The sequence below is a fragment of the Dryobates pubescens genome, chromosome 14, assembly GCF_014839835.1.
Source record: "Dryobates pubescens isolate bDryPub1 chromosome 14, bDryPub1.pri, whole genome shotgun sequence".
NCBI classification, from domain to species: Eukaryota; Metazoa; Chordata; class Aves; order Piciformes; family Picidae; genus Dryobates; species Dryobates pubescens.
In genome coordinates, this window is record NC_071625.1 from 17,858,887 (window position 1) to 17,872,775 (window position 13,889).

Sequence of the window (13,889 nt, forward strand, 5' to 3'; positions counted from 1 at the left end):
GGGACTGGTCAGTGAGCAGACTCTGTCCTGCCAGAACCTGTAAGAAAGGGCTTCATGGTGTATCGTACTGGGACAAAAACCTCTGGACTGTGAACTATTTTGACCGTGTCTAGATAGCAGTTCTTTGTATTTGAGAACTGCAGGTGAAACATCCTCTGTGCAGGGAGACCATCACAGCTGAGCTGGAAATAGAGTAGGTAATAGCCCTGAGGGTAGGAAAAAGTTTCACCCAGGTGAATGCCTCTGAGTTTCAGCATCCTCTGCTGAGAAACAGCCTCTGAGCTGATCAGTCATTAGTAATTCTTGTTATGTCTCAAGGTTTTATTTTTATATTTCATTTTCTCAATGCACAGAGAAGTGGGAGCCTCATCTATTAAATTCCTCTGTGAACTGATTAACAGAAACCTTTCACTAGTGCATGTTTGGGCATCTTGGGAAGTCTTTTTGTCTGGCAGGCAGTCCCATCCTATCTCTAATCAGACAGTATTTCTCTTCTTTCCACACAGGGCACAAAGGGGCAGAAAGGAGCCCGAGGAGAAGCTGGAGCCCCTGGAGAGACTGTGAGTAACTGCGAGTAACTGGTTCTGTTGCAACATTTTTTCCTGTCAGTAACACACATTTAGGGATACTGAAGTCAACACCCCATAGATTTGTAGTCCCAGACTGCTTGGGCACAGGGCACATGCAAGGTGCAGCTGGTAGAGTCACTGCTTGTGGGCAAACAAGTACAGCTGTACCAAACGGATCGATGCCTCAATCAGCCCAGCTTTAAACCGTGAATCTTTTGTTGTCTAAGCCTCTCCCTCTCTAACAAAATGCCCTCTTTTCTGGATGAGGTGCCGGCAGAGCTTGTTACTGCACTGTGATATCAACCAAGCCCAGGCAGCCAGCTGCTGCAGGGTGCTCACTTCTCAGCAGCAGCCTGAATTACTTTTTGATCATGGCTGGTTTTAGGCTTCTTAGTCAGTTCTGCCTTCTTCAACACAGGCTCATCACCAGACGAATCGTCACATACTGCTTTTTGAACCATGTGTTGAGGGAGTGCTGTTATTGTCTGTACTAAAGAATAGAAAAAGATTCAAGTCCTGTTTTATTATTGTGAGGCCATGTAAACCCTTTGCAGAATAATAAAAGGCCATGCACTTTCTTTGCAGGCAGGGAAGGAAGATAGAAGAACTATTTGAAATAACAATTGAGAAAGAGGATGTTTGTGTCTGTGAGATGGAGGGAATAGGAAATCCAAATCAAGAATCTTAGAGCACTGAAATGTCTTCTTCCACCTTTGTGCTCATTTTTTTTTTCTCAGGCTTGTGCTCAGATGTTGTCTTTAGCAGCAACCCTAAACTCTGAACTGCAAACAAACGAACAAACCCCCCCACAAAAAAATTCAGTATATGCAAGCATCTTTTTTGCATCCTTTCACATATTGCCACTGCTTGAATTGTTTCTATTGGCTCATGAACCAGTGACTGTAAATAACACAGGGATAAGGAAACCTTTAATTCTCTTTTAATGAGCCAAAGGGAACAGACAGACATTCACTATGTGAAGAGCTGTGCGGTGGAAGATTTCTGTCATCTCCCAGCTGTTTGCATTGTCCTTTTGCAAGATATTACTGCCAAACTCATCCAGTACCAGGGATTTCTCTAAGTCAGATAATTTTTGTTTGCTGATGCAGATGTTTTTAAATAGTCTGTCTGGTTTACCCTAAATGGATTAGGTATCCTAATCCTTTTCCTTGCAAAGATGTGATAACAGGTGAACCCTGGCCAGTGCAGGGTGAAGACGGAGTACAGAGGTGGAAACTTCAAACTGATGTGGTCAAGTATAGAGGAAAATATCTAAATACAGCCTAGTAACCCCAAACATACACTTCTGTGAGGACATAGATGCCCCAAATACACATCCTTTTCTGTCCTTTTTGCCTTTTTGTGGACACACATGGGCTTTCTCACCCTAAAAAGCTTTTACTTGCAGACAGAAAAGACCTGCTGTTTCGATCTATAACACTCTGAAACATTTGTCCTGTTCATCAATTTAGTGAGTTTAGGTTTTCTTTCCCAGAGAAGAGAAAGGAAGAATTGTCAAACCCCCCATATTTTCTTGACCTAGATTTTTGGTTTAATAATAAATCAACATACTTTCCTCTGTACTTTTGATGTTTCTACACCCAAAGTTTTCTTCCTATATCTCAGCTAGATTTAGGATCCATTTTAACAGAAGGTAATTTTAAGGTCTTCAGCCATTTTGTATTGTTTCATACTTCTTTAAACTTCAAAGTGTTTCACAAAAAAACTCTATTGTTTTTGGCGGGGGGTGGTTGTGCATGTGCAACACTTTTTCTGACGTGAACTCCAGTCTCACTTGGAACGTCTTGTTCCTGTGGTGATACAAATTGTGAATTACATATGCACACATACTTCATTTTCTTAAACCAGGGTGTGACTGGACCAGCAGGGCCCCCAGGTCCAAGAGGCTTGCCAGGAAATGTGGTACGTATGAGTGGATTTGTTTTCCCATCTGTGCCCTGATTTCCTTATTTATAGTTTTTATAGTTTTCCCTTTCACAGTGTTTACTATCAGGTTCAAAAGGTTGTGTTTCATTACATGTGGCTGCACTGAAAGACCTGGAGGCACCTGGGGATGGTGTGTCGATGAAACATTCTCACATACATTTGTATCAAGAGGGAAGCATGGAGCTGCTTCTTTCCTTACCAAATTGTCAAAAGCTATTTTTGCTCTTTATTTAGCTCTTAATGTTAAAAAACTGTGATGCTTATTGCCTCTTTGGTTTTGTTTCCTTTGCCTCATTTTCATTTCTTGTTTAATTTTGAAAACATTATTTTTTTATACAAAAATTGCAGGATAAACTCCCATTTTTATTTTGAATGCATTTAAGTATTTGATCCTATAATCAGAGACAGCCTTGAAATCAATATGGTGTACTCCTCTATTGACTTCAGTAGAATTTCATCACCATTTGTGCATGATAGAACTTTTCATGTTTGCAAAAAAAAGAACAGCCTTTGGAATAACTCAACTCCCTGCTCCACCACTGTAATTTTATTTGTCACTTGAAGTTTCTTTAGGTTTACACTGGAGTATATGAAAACCAGCAGTTAGGCCCCATGGTTTAATGTATTCAGGCACAGTGGTTTAGCACAGAAGGCTCTTTAAGGCAAAATTTATCACCTGGGCAATCCAAGAAATCTTAAATTGCCTCCTTACTAATTGCTAAGATAAATTTAATTGTATTAATATAGTGACTCAATTATCAAAATGAAAGATGATATTGAAAATGAGGACCTTTTCCAATTCCATATTCCTTTAAGCAAACTCCTACAGCAGTAATAGCAATATATTAACTATAAAAACTAATATAGCTGTGACTAATTTGTAGTGGTATAGAAAGGAAAATAATTATCACATCCATCCTGTGAGGAGGTCAATCCAATTTTACTGGTGCCGTGACATCATTTCACAACTTAAAATGGAGCACTGCTCTATAACGTGTTTTGGTGAGTTAGAAAGTTGCAGTATTTTACTCTGGAGTTCTAAATTATCTGTATTTTTACAAGGAATCCTTTGAGATCTACCAAGATGTGAAAAAGATTGAAAACTAAAATAGAGGTTAAATGAACATAGTTGTGTTTTCCAGTGTACAGCTTTGGAGAACACTAGCCACAAAAAGCAATACTCTGAGAATTTTGGCTTCTCTGATACAGAGGTGATGATGGGGATTTGTTGGTAATGGATTAGTAACTGCTGAACATTTCATAGAATTAAAAAATTGGTTATTGGTAGAAGGAAAATGCACAAATCTGGGATTAGCTCAACTTCAGCTTTTGCTGCTCAGCTCTTTTTTTCTATTGAAAACCCCCTTCTCTAAGCATTCAGTCCATGGCTCTTCTGTGATGTTCTCTGGATTGCAGTTTGTCTGTGCTGTGAAATGTGAAACTGACACTAATCCTTGAGGTAGATTGTACTGAATGCACAGATCTATCCATTTGCTTTAGGATCAAATACTGGCTAAACAAAACAAGTTTTAAGCTTTCAAATTCTTTTCTCTCCAGGGTGTGCCTGGAAACCCTGGGATACCAGGAAAGGCAGGAGAAAAGGGGGAAAAGGTGAGTTTGTTCTTTCGTGGATTTGCTTTTCTTCTTGGGTATTTTAAGTAACCTGGGACAGAAGCAGTCTGAACTGCAAAATTGTTTCATAGTTTTGTGGATAGTTTAGACAGATGGGCCCATTGGGTCACCTTGTTGACCTGTTTTGCCGTAAAGGTTTTCATGCTTTTGCAGCTTTACAATTCACCTTAATAAAACCACTGAGATACAACTGAACACAGAGAAGTCACTGCTACGCATCTTGCAATGATGATCTTCTGTCCTCGTAGCCTGACAAGAGAAGGGGTTTGGTGGTTTGAGTGCAGGAGTCCTATTTTGTAAATCCAAAGCTGGAAATAAAACTGTCTTTCATATTTAGGAAACTGAGAATTCTGCATTCCTGATAAGCTGCTGTAACTGGACCATTAGTTCAGGTTTCCAGTGCATCTTCACTTACATTTAGCCTGCCTCACCTAAGTGTTATGTTCCATCCCATAGCTAGGCAGTGAGGGCAGGAGTTTGTAATTTGCCCATATGTGGCACAGTGCCCAGCATCATGGAGTCTTGATCTTTGTTTGCTGGCATAGGAGCAATGAATCAGAAACGTGCCCCCATATATGCTTCTGATTGAAGTTTAAAAAGGGATGAATCCCAGGCCTTTTGATCAAATAATCTTCCAGAAAACTGAGAAAACTGAGATATATCTCAGGGTCATATGTAAACCAAGGGCTCCCTCATCTGTCTTGTCCTCAAAAGAGTTTTGAAGACTCATTTTACTTTCCTGAAGGAAAACTACAAATGCCTTGAGATCACTGAAGGAAAGGACTTCTTGTAGAAGAGAGTTTCCTATGATACCAAGAGAAAGGCTGGGAAAAAAATGAATATCAGTTGCAATTAAAGATCTGAGACAAGAATTGTCTTTAGTATGCTAAGAGTTTTGCTGGATTGTCTTCTATAGGGTGATCCTGGAAAAGAGGGAAAAGTGGGTTTACCTGGACCAGCTGGTGAGCCAGGGCCTGCTGGACAGCCAGGCTTGCCTGGTAAGGGTAAAGATGGAGAGCAGGTAAGTACTGCTGGCAAGCTTTGCACTTGAGTATTTCACTGTGAGATAGATGAGCATGACTTCTACAGGAGAATGGTGGATCTCTGGTGGAGTTAGGCTGTATTGTCACAAGTGCTCACAGGCTGTCTACCTCAAGACATGAAAGGCCTGGCTGATGCAAAATTCTGCAGATAACAGCACTTCATCTGAAAAAGCAGAGTTGAATGAAGTTGTGTTTCTCAGCGCTCAATCTCCTTCCATGTGCCATGGCGGCCATTGAAAATGGAGACCTTCACAAGGAGTAACTGTTGTCCTTGTACAGATGTTAGTTGCCTGATGGAAGTTCCCTGAAAGCATTTAATTATAGCAAAGTTAGCAGTTTGGGTTTTTTGCTTACATGTCATCAATTACATATTTCCAGGAGGATATGAGGCAAGGAGGATGGTGGTAGGGGTGCTTGCAGCCTCGACTATCTCAAAGTCCAGGCTCCTCTTTGGCTCCACAGTGACTATTTTCTGCTTTTACTTTAGGGACAAAGAGGCCCACCAGGTTTGCCAGGACCCTTTGGACAGAAGGTGAGCATGGGCTTTAATTCTGTAATCACTGGGGAAAAAAAAAAGTTATAGTGAAAACATGATCTGTTTTTCATTGAAAAATAGTTTGTGAAACTGTCACTCAGAAATGCATTTCTGGTCTTTTAGGAGGTTCCTTTCTTTATTATTCTAGTATTTCTGTAGATGTAAATATTAAGGTATGAATTAACTGTGTTCACTTTCCACATTTAAAGATTCTTCCAGTCTTTTTTAAATTCAGCCCAGACTATGGGCTAAATGCACCCTTTTTCAAGGAAACTGTGACTGGGGACCTTTAATCCATACAGCTGGAGAGACATTGCATAGCTAAAGGATGATCTACTCTTGAGACCACCTGTCAGCCCCTCAAAGAGCACTCCTCTGTAGCACTCAGTTCCTTCATCTCTCTCCAAGGAGGATGTTAATTGGTTTTTAATGGGACCAGATAGTTCTAGTTTGCACTCCTATATTGTAGCTAAGGCAAAGATCTGCTAGTTGATGAGGCTAATGACACTCATTTCTTCAGCTGAAAATATTGTTTACTTCCATATAAGAACACAGCAAATAAAGATAGCAATGAAGCAACAAAATCCCTTTACTTCTGGGAGCATCTGGATTGTGCTTAAGTCTTCAATCAGACATGTTAGAAATGCTCTTTGAAATGAGTGTGTTGTTAACTGAATTGTAAGAAGAATAGGATGTTGAAACAGATTCTGTAAATAATATAAGTAGGAATATAGCAGTTTGAGACTAGATCCATCTAGGTGCTGTATTTTTGAATGCTAAAACTGCTATGAAATGTTGTCCTTTTGTTTTCCTGCATTCTGCATAAATGTATTGTAGTCTGTTCTATATATCTTTTGACAGTTCAGAACACATGCAATAATAGAGTGAGAATTAATATAAAAGTCAGAAAGAAACACTAAAAGAAATCTCATGAAATATTCTATTCAGCGTCCACATAGGATGGGAAGAACCTTAATTGTGCATGGAAAAATACTATTGGACTTTTTGTATTGAAATTATGCTCTTGAATAAAATAACAGATAAGAGATCTGCTGGAGTATTTGAGCTAATCAGAACACATTTTTTTTTCCTCACTATCTTTGCAGGATTGTTTCTTTGGAATATAAGATTAGTTTAAGAAGAAAGAAAGGGGAAAAATTAGGGGATATTGCTGAATTCAGTTAAGAGGATGAATTTTGTATGTGCAGAATCCACAGATAACATTTTTTCCTGTCATTCTGTGTAGGTGGAAATAGTGTAATAATAAATAACATAATAAGATTCATTGTTGTGAGTCTACTGCCAACATGAGAGCAAATCTCACAACTGCAATGCAATCCATAAAAAATCTTATTTGATTTCTCCCTATAACAAGAGAACAGATGTTAAATTTAAGTACTTCAGATTGTTTTTTTCTTAACCTTCTGTCTAGAATGCCCATTAAACAGTGTCAAGTAGTTGCCTGTATTCTGCAGGTTTTGCCATTGAAAATCCTGTTTTCTTAAAGAGAAGCCTTATCTTTTGTAATATGGTCCTCTAGAGAGGGTAGTAGAAATATTTTTTTACAGTTATCTGTACATTTGTGTGAGTATACCTGTGTTAATGAAGCAAAGGAGAATACTAAGATGTTATCAAACATCCCTAATTCTGTCTTCCCTTAAATAATCTGTGTTTGGCAATGTTTGCAGCTTAGCCATCTACCAGAGAAACACAGAGAAAGAAAAGTTTGTTATGGTTCTTAGTGTTTCCTCAAGCCTAATACCCTGCAGACGACTGCAAATGCTGGAAATCGGATGCTGTGCACAAAAATAAATTAAAACATTTGCAGAGGCTGTGTTCCCACTCAGTTATGTGATGTAGCACACAGTGACATTGTGTGAGTGCTCACAGGGGTGGGCTGGGGCTCTTGTGAAGGAAAGGGGCAATTTTCTTGGCATGATATGACAGTAAATGTGCCATATCCCCATGCTGCCCCAATGTGATACTGTTTCTCTGTGGGTGGAATCAGGTCAGGATGTATCAGTGTTATGTTCTGCTGTAAAACCTGATCGCAATTCAGCACATTCTCTCAATAATGCACAAAGCTTTTCATTTCTTCCTTTATTTCAGGGTGAGAGGGGAGCTCCTGGCCTCCCTGGACAGCCAGGAGACAGAGGTGTGCCAGGAATTGGGCTGGCTGGACCCCCTGTAAGTAGCAGGCTCTGGTGCAACCTGTAGAAGGGCAAAAACTTTCCACTTGCCTTCTGGGGGATACATTGCCTGTGTTCAGCTGTGCCAAGAGCATGAAGGACATATTACTCTCCAAAGATGTGAACTGCAAACTAAACCAGAGGCTGATCTTCATGGCTTGGATGTTTACATGTCTGCTGTGAGGGCTCTTGATGCATTTGGTTTCAGTTGAAAGAGAGAGGCAGAGCAGTACTATAGGAGTGATTGATATCACTGGCTGTTACTCCTGACTTTTCAATCTCATCTTGACACATTGGCTGTGGATGTGAGTTGAGATCTGTGCTGAGCTAGCAGCTCTGGTCTACTAGGCAGACATAACCTTGCTGTCATCCTATGTGTGACATACATTGCTCACATCGGTGTCATAGTCAGCACCCTGATAGGGAAACATAAAATCAGATTCCTTAAATTGCTGCATTCCAAGGGAGCCATCATCTTCATAATTTCCCAGAAACAGTTAGCTGAGCCTCACACGGCTCTGCCCTCTCCTCCTGTTTATTGAGGGGCTACTGGGAGCCTGCTGTGGAAAAATTGGATGTTCATTATCAACGGAGTTCAATCATTCTGGTAGTTGTCATGTAAAACTCCACTTGAGAGGAGGGAAATTTGGGAATACGTTGCTCAGAGTTCTCCAAACATGCACTAAATTTTCAAGTAAAATGTATTTGGAGCAAAGCAAACTTCGTTCCTAGCTGTAATTGCTAGACGACATTTGAGACCTTGCTTTCTTTCATGACCCCTGTACTTGCCCTGAGACTGTACTACTCAGTCATTGTTTTCATACTCTGGTTATCTAGATACAGGTTTTCTAATTAGTACAGGAAATTACCTTGAAATAATAAGTCATATTGCTGTGTAATACAGGCTGCCAAAACTAGTTTTCTGAGGTGTAGGTTAATTAATACTTGCTTTTTCCCCTTTGAGCACCATATATGGTGAAGCAGACAGGGTCAATCATGTTTCATGCTGTGACTTTGTCACGGCCTTCATGGTCGTCCCTAGATTACCAATGATTGAAGATTTGCTGGGTGTTGTTTGTTATGATATTCTTTCATTCCTTAAGGTTCAATCATCAATATTAAAATTAAAATTAAATTAGCAAATTAATATCTGGCTTGTTTGAAAGTCACAAGGCTGTGGCTAGTTTTAATTACCAATTTTTAGATTCAGTACAAGGGTAGCTGTGTTCACTTTTGCCTCCTGATGTACACCAGATGACAAAGTTATTCTTCATTGGGGTTTTAGCATCTGCATATCCATGAACACAAATGTAGTCACTTGATTCCAAATGTAGGCATCGGTTGTCTCATACCAGAAGATTACCTTTTTCTGTGTTGTTGTTTGACCACTGTCGGGATGAACAGCTGCTTGCATACCACACTATTCCTGATTTATTTCTTTGTATTTAATCTGCTTCACTAAATAGGTTTTTCTTTTTGACAACTATTAAGATGGTTTTCTCCACCATAGATTCATCATATCCTCAGCTGCGGTTCAAAGACTCTGGGATTTGAAAAACACTTTATAACCTTGGATCCATCAGGCTTTCACAAAGACTGAGTCCCACAGTAAAAAAAACAACCCAACAGAATAAAGTCAGCAGAGCTGCTTCAGTGCATATTACACACTGAGTTAAAGGTGTCACCCTGTACCCTTTCTAGCTGTGTAAAAGAATTATTTGTATAAAATTTTCAACTTCAGAGCCGAGAGCCCTCACTCTGTTTCCTCCTGTGCCTCTAACCTCTTTCGGTCTTTGCTCCCTGAATAAAAGGATTTGTTGTTTTTTGCTCTCCTAAAGTACTGAGTTACTACTTACACACCATGGAGCTATAAATTGAGCATTAGCAGAGTATGTTCCCAAATGAGGCATAAGCAGAAGAGGGGACTGCTTGGAGAAATGGGGTGAACTCACATGCTTTTGCTGAAATTGCTTGATGGATGTGTGAGCTGCATAAGTAGAAGGGTTTTTTCTTGCTCTGCCTTGCCCTGTTCATATTACTATGGGTTCAGAATTGTCTTTAGCCTTTGCTTGAACAGAGCATCAAGGCATTTTGCATGGAAGACTGTATGAGGATTAGTGAATTTATGTCCCTGAAATAGGAACAAAGGGGATGGAAGTCTTAGTGTGAGCCAATTTATTCAAACACATCCCCAGAGATGTGAGGTCAGGTCTTGTTTTGGGTGTGTTTGGGATGACAGGCTGACTCATCTATGCTTGATACACATACTACATTACTTCTGTGTAGCAGAGGAAGTGCAGAACTCTCCACCTAGTATGGAGTAATGCTGGTTACATGTACAAATCATGGGATGAGAGGTTGGAGAGCAGCCCTGCAGGAAGTGAACTCTCTGGTGCCTTTTCCTCTCTTTATTTCTCCACTTTTTCCTCAGTGACCCACCTCAGTTTCTTCATTACTCTTCCACAGATCCTTCCTCTAAACATCCTCCTGTGGGTATTGCACTCTCCAACAACATCTGTGTGAGCAGCCTGTCACACTTGCACCTTTTCCTCACCCTTCTTTTTTCAGTTTTTGTTATCTTGGCACTTTAGAATCCACTCTGATGAGCCAAGGGTTGATGTGAATTTAGTGCTTTGACTGCTGTGTCTTTTCTCTTTGCAGGGCCCTATGGGACCCCCGGGAGACAAAGGGTCATTGGTACAGTATGTCTTTCTAACTACTCCCGCATTTTATGGGGAGGGGATAACCATATTAATTGTGTTTCTACCAGTGATTTCATGAAGGCGTGTTTAATTAAGTTCTTTTGCCCAAGAATGGTAGGGTCACAGTGTGGCTGAACCTTCAAATGGGACTTCTCTTGTACATTACCAGCTATTTCTCTGCTGCATTGAGTTGTGAGGAAGAGTTGATAGAAACTCATGGTATGGTGCCAACGTTTTCTTACCTCTCAAAAGTACCATAAAATAATGTGTCGCTGGTTTAACCCATCTCATTCAAACAAAGTATTTCAAGGCACATAACTCAAGGCATGTAACTCAAGGCACACTGCTATGCCTATAACCAAGGCTTCAGAGGTTTAAAACCAACATTTTGGAGCATTTTTGTCACTTAAATCTTACAGAAAACTCTGCATTTCAGTATTCACCAAACTTACTTTGTTCTTTAGCATGCAATTTCACAAGGATGTAATCCAGCAGTGTGAAACAAATAACGGTGTCCCATGGTCTCAGTACATGTTGCTATGAAATTCCAGCGCATCATCCAGTCCTATCCAGTGTGCTAGCTTGGCACTGAGGAGCTGGGCCTTCTTTTGTCCTCTGTAGTCCTGTGCTCAGTCATAGTTTCTCCCTGCACCTAAACTTGTGTCCTATAAAAAAATCATTATTACCTTTCCAATTAAGGTGTGTTAGACTTGACTTTGGTGAGGAACACAAAATTTCTTGAGGCACAGAAATTACTGATACTGTGATACTGCTATGTGAGTTTTGTTCTTGAACACTCACAGTTGTTTAACTGCTAGTTATATTTCTTTTCTTCAGCTAAGAAGTGTTTCGTAAGTACTGTTCACGTTATTTGGCTTCTCCGTTTTATCTCTACCAGGGTCCTCGTGGTGTACCTGGTATCCCTGGACCACAGGGGCCTCCTGGCCAGGATGTAAGTAAAATAAAAGTGTAAGTGCTCACAAAATTTGCCAATGCTCAAATCTAATTTCCCCAAAATTGTGCTGATACTCAACTGCAGTCAATAAGTGTTACTAGGGTAGTCCAAATGAGTTTATTGCTGAAGCGGAGTTCTGCATCAGAAATTCAGATGGAAAAAGGGTTAGGATATGGAGACTAGTATAAAGGAAAGTGATGGACTTTACCTTTTTAAACTGACAGTGGAGAAGGGTCTTTGGCAGCTTAGACTGGGGAGCAATCCCACACTGGAAAAGGATGATTGTTAAGCTGACTAGGAACTTAAAAGATGCAGAGACAAGTAACATGTAATATTTCTATGAAAACAAGGCCACAGCTGTTAAAAAAACCTCTTTGTGAGTTCATTTTGCTGCTGCTGCAGTGCATAAGAGATGACAGTTTAATCTCGGTGCATTGGCCTCACTCTTGCCTTCTCAGTGGGTGAGTCATGGAGCTGAGGGATAGAGAGAAAGGTGGCAGACTCCCAGCTGGAAAGCTGACCCCTTTTGCTGCCTGTCTCTGTCGCAGTGTTTAATCAAAAGGCATGGATTTTTTCCTCTGCTAGTCAGCCAGCTCTATGATGTAGAAACCAGTCCTGGAGGAACACCAGCAAGGAGGCTCTGAATATTTTTGAAAGGCCTGAATTTTGTCTCGAGGGAATTCTGTGGGTGAAGGGGGCAGTTGCCTTCTATACCTCCCCATCTCAACAGCTGCTTTATGACACTATCATGACTGAAATGGGTACCAGTCTTCACAAAGTCCATGGCAAGAGATTTTCAGCCTTACCGTGGCTTTATTAATGTACCTCAGATGGCTTAAAGGGGGTGTTTTTCTGAGATGTTTAAGATTTTTAATCAAGAGGTTTTAAACAGCAGTTACAATATTTTATTACAATTATATTGTGAAGAAAGTGCCAGAGCCAGCTTTTCTGAGTGTCTTTCTATCTCTGCTCAGATTGTTGTTGACTGCCTCTTTGCAGAGGCAGTACTACAGTCTGTATTTCTTTCCCCACAGAAAGTTACCCAAGCAGAACCATTCCTTATGGTAGCTATAAAACACATTCTCTACTACGCTGTTTTAATTGCACTTAATATGTCTTTTAGGAGCTCTCTGTATACTGCCTGTTAAGTAACTCCACCTGTGATTCAGGAAATGTAAATGTTAACTGCACAGCATATTCTAACGTTTCTTGGTACAAAACAGGGATGCCTGTTTTGACAAGATCATGCATGTGCAGTTTCTTGATCTCCACTTTCGTTTAGGACTAGTACAAAGGATTTTTTGTTCTGCTTTTGCACTCTTCTGTATCCATGTAGTATTCCTGTATTCTTTGAAGAATGCCCATTTTTTGTACTTTAATGTTTAAACAATATGTCTACTGGTTAGGAAAGATATAGTTTGAATTGCTAATATGATTTTGTCATGTAATTCCCAAGCCATTCAGTGGCAGTAGCCTTATTAACTTTCCTCAGCGTCTTGGTTTTTGCTGTGGCCTTTGCAAATGTATTTCACAATCTTTTCTTTTTTCCAAGACTGAATAATTCTTTTAAATCACATTTACATACATTAGGTTTTCTAGTTGAAGGCTCATCAGATATTCTTGCAAGTGTTTGATAGAAGTTGTATTCCCTGATGCTGGCAATCATATTTACAGTTCTATCTGGGAAGGTGGAAGAGTCTTTCACAATAGATTTGGCCAAAATTATTTCTCGTAGGTGAATGGATTGTTGTTTGCTTTTTGTCCAGGTGCAGGGATGTGGCTGCTGTGTCCCTGTTTGCATGTTCAACCAATTACAAAGCTGTACATGAATCCCCGAGGTACAGATATGGACACACAGACACGTTGACATGATTAATCACAAACTGCCACAAACAAGGCTCTGACTTCCATAGCACCTACATACAGGATCACTTACAACATGCATATTGTGCAGAAAGATGGTTAAGAAAAGGTTTAATACAATATAAGATGATTGGACAAACCATGGTGATCAGGTACCAGGGTCAGCCAGACAAGTGCACAGTTCTGGTTTATTCACAACTTTTCTGTTTATCCCCTTTTCTGTTTATCTGCTTTTCTGCTTATCCCCTTGTTTGTTACTCTCTGGTTCCCTTCATATCTCCTCGGGCATCTCCACTGCTCTGTCAGTTTTTGTACCCATCCCAGTTCAGATTTCCCCTGGTTTGCAATCCTATTACTTGCAAAATCCAGGCTGATCTTTGTGGAAGTGCACCCTGTGGTTTCTCAATAGTATCACAGTATCACCAAGGTTGGAAGAGACCTCAAAGATCATCGA

The 13,889-nt window shown here is 40.2% G+C and overlaps 1 protein-coding gene across 1 annotated transcript in view; it reads left to right on the forward strand.

Moving 5' to 3' along the window:
• The window catches only part of COL22A1 (collagen type XXII alpha 1 chain), a 212,536-nt gene that overhangs the window by 166,769 nt on the left and 31,878 nt on the right, over window positions 1–13,889 (forward strand). The window contains exons 35-42 of the mRNA XM_054167371.1: window positions 507–560; window positions 2,439–2,492; window positions 4,074–4,127; window positions 5,065–5,169; window positions 5,679–5,723; window positions 7,836–7,913; window positions 10,577–10,612; window positions 11,516–11,569. Coding sequence (XP_054023346.1) covers window positions 507–560; window positions 2,439–2,492; window positions 4,074–4,127; window positions 5,065–5,169; window positions 5,679–5,723; window positions 7,836–7,913; window positions 10,577–10,612; window positions 11,516–11,569 — 480 coding nt within the window. The remainder of the gene's footprint in view (window positions 1–506; window positions 561–2,438; window positions 2,493–4,073; window positions 4,128–5,064; window positions 5,170–5,678; window positions 5,724–7,835; window positions 7,914–10,576; window positions 10,613–11,515; window positions 11,570–13,889) is intronic.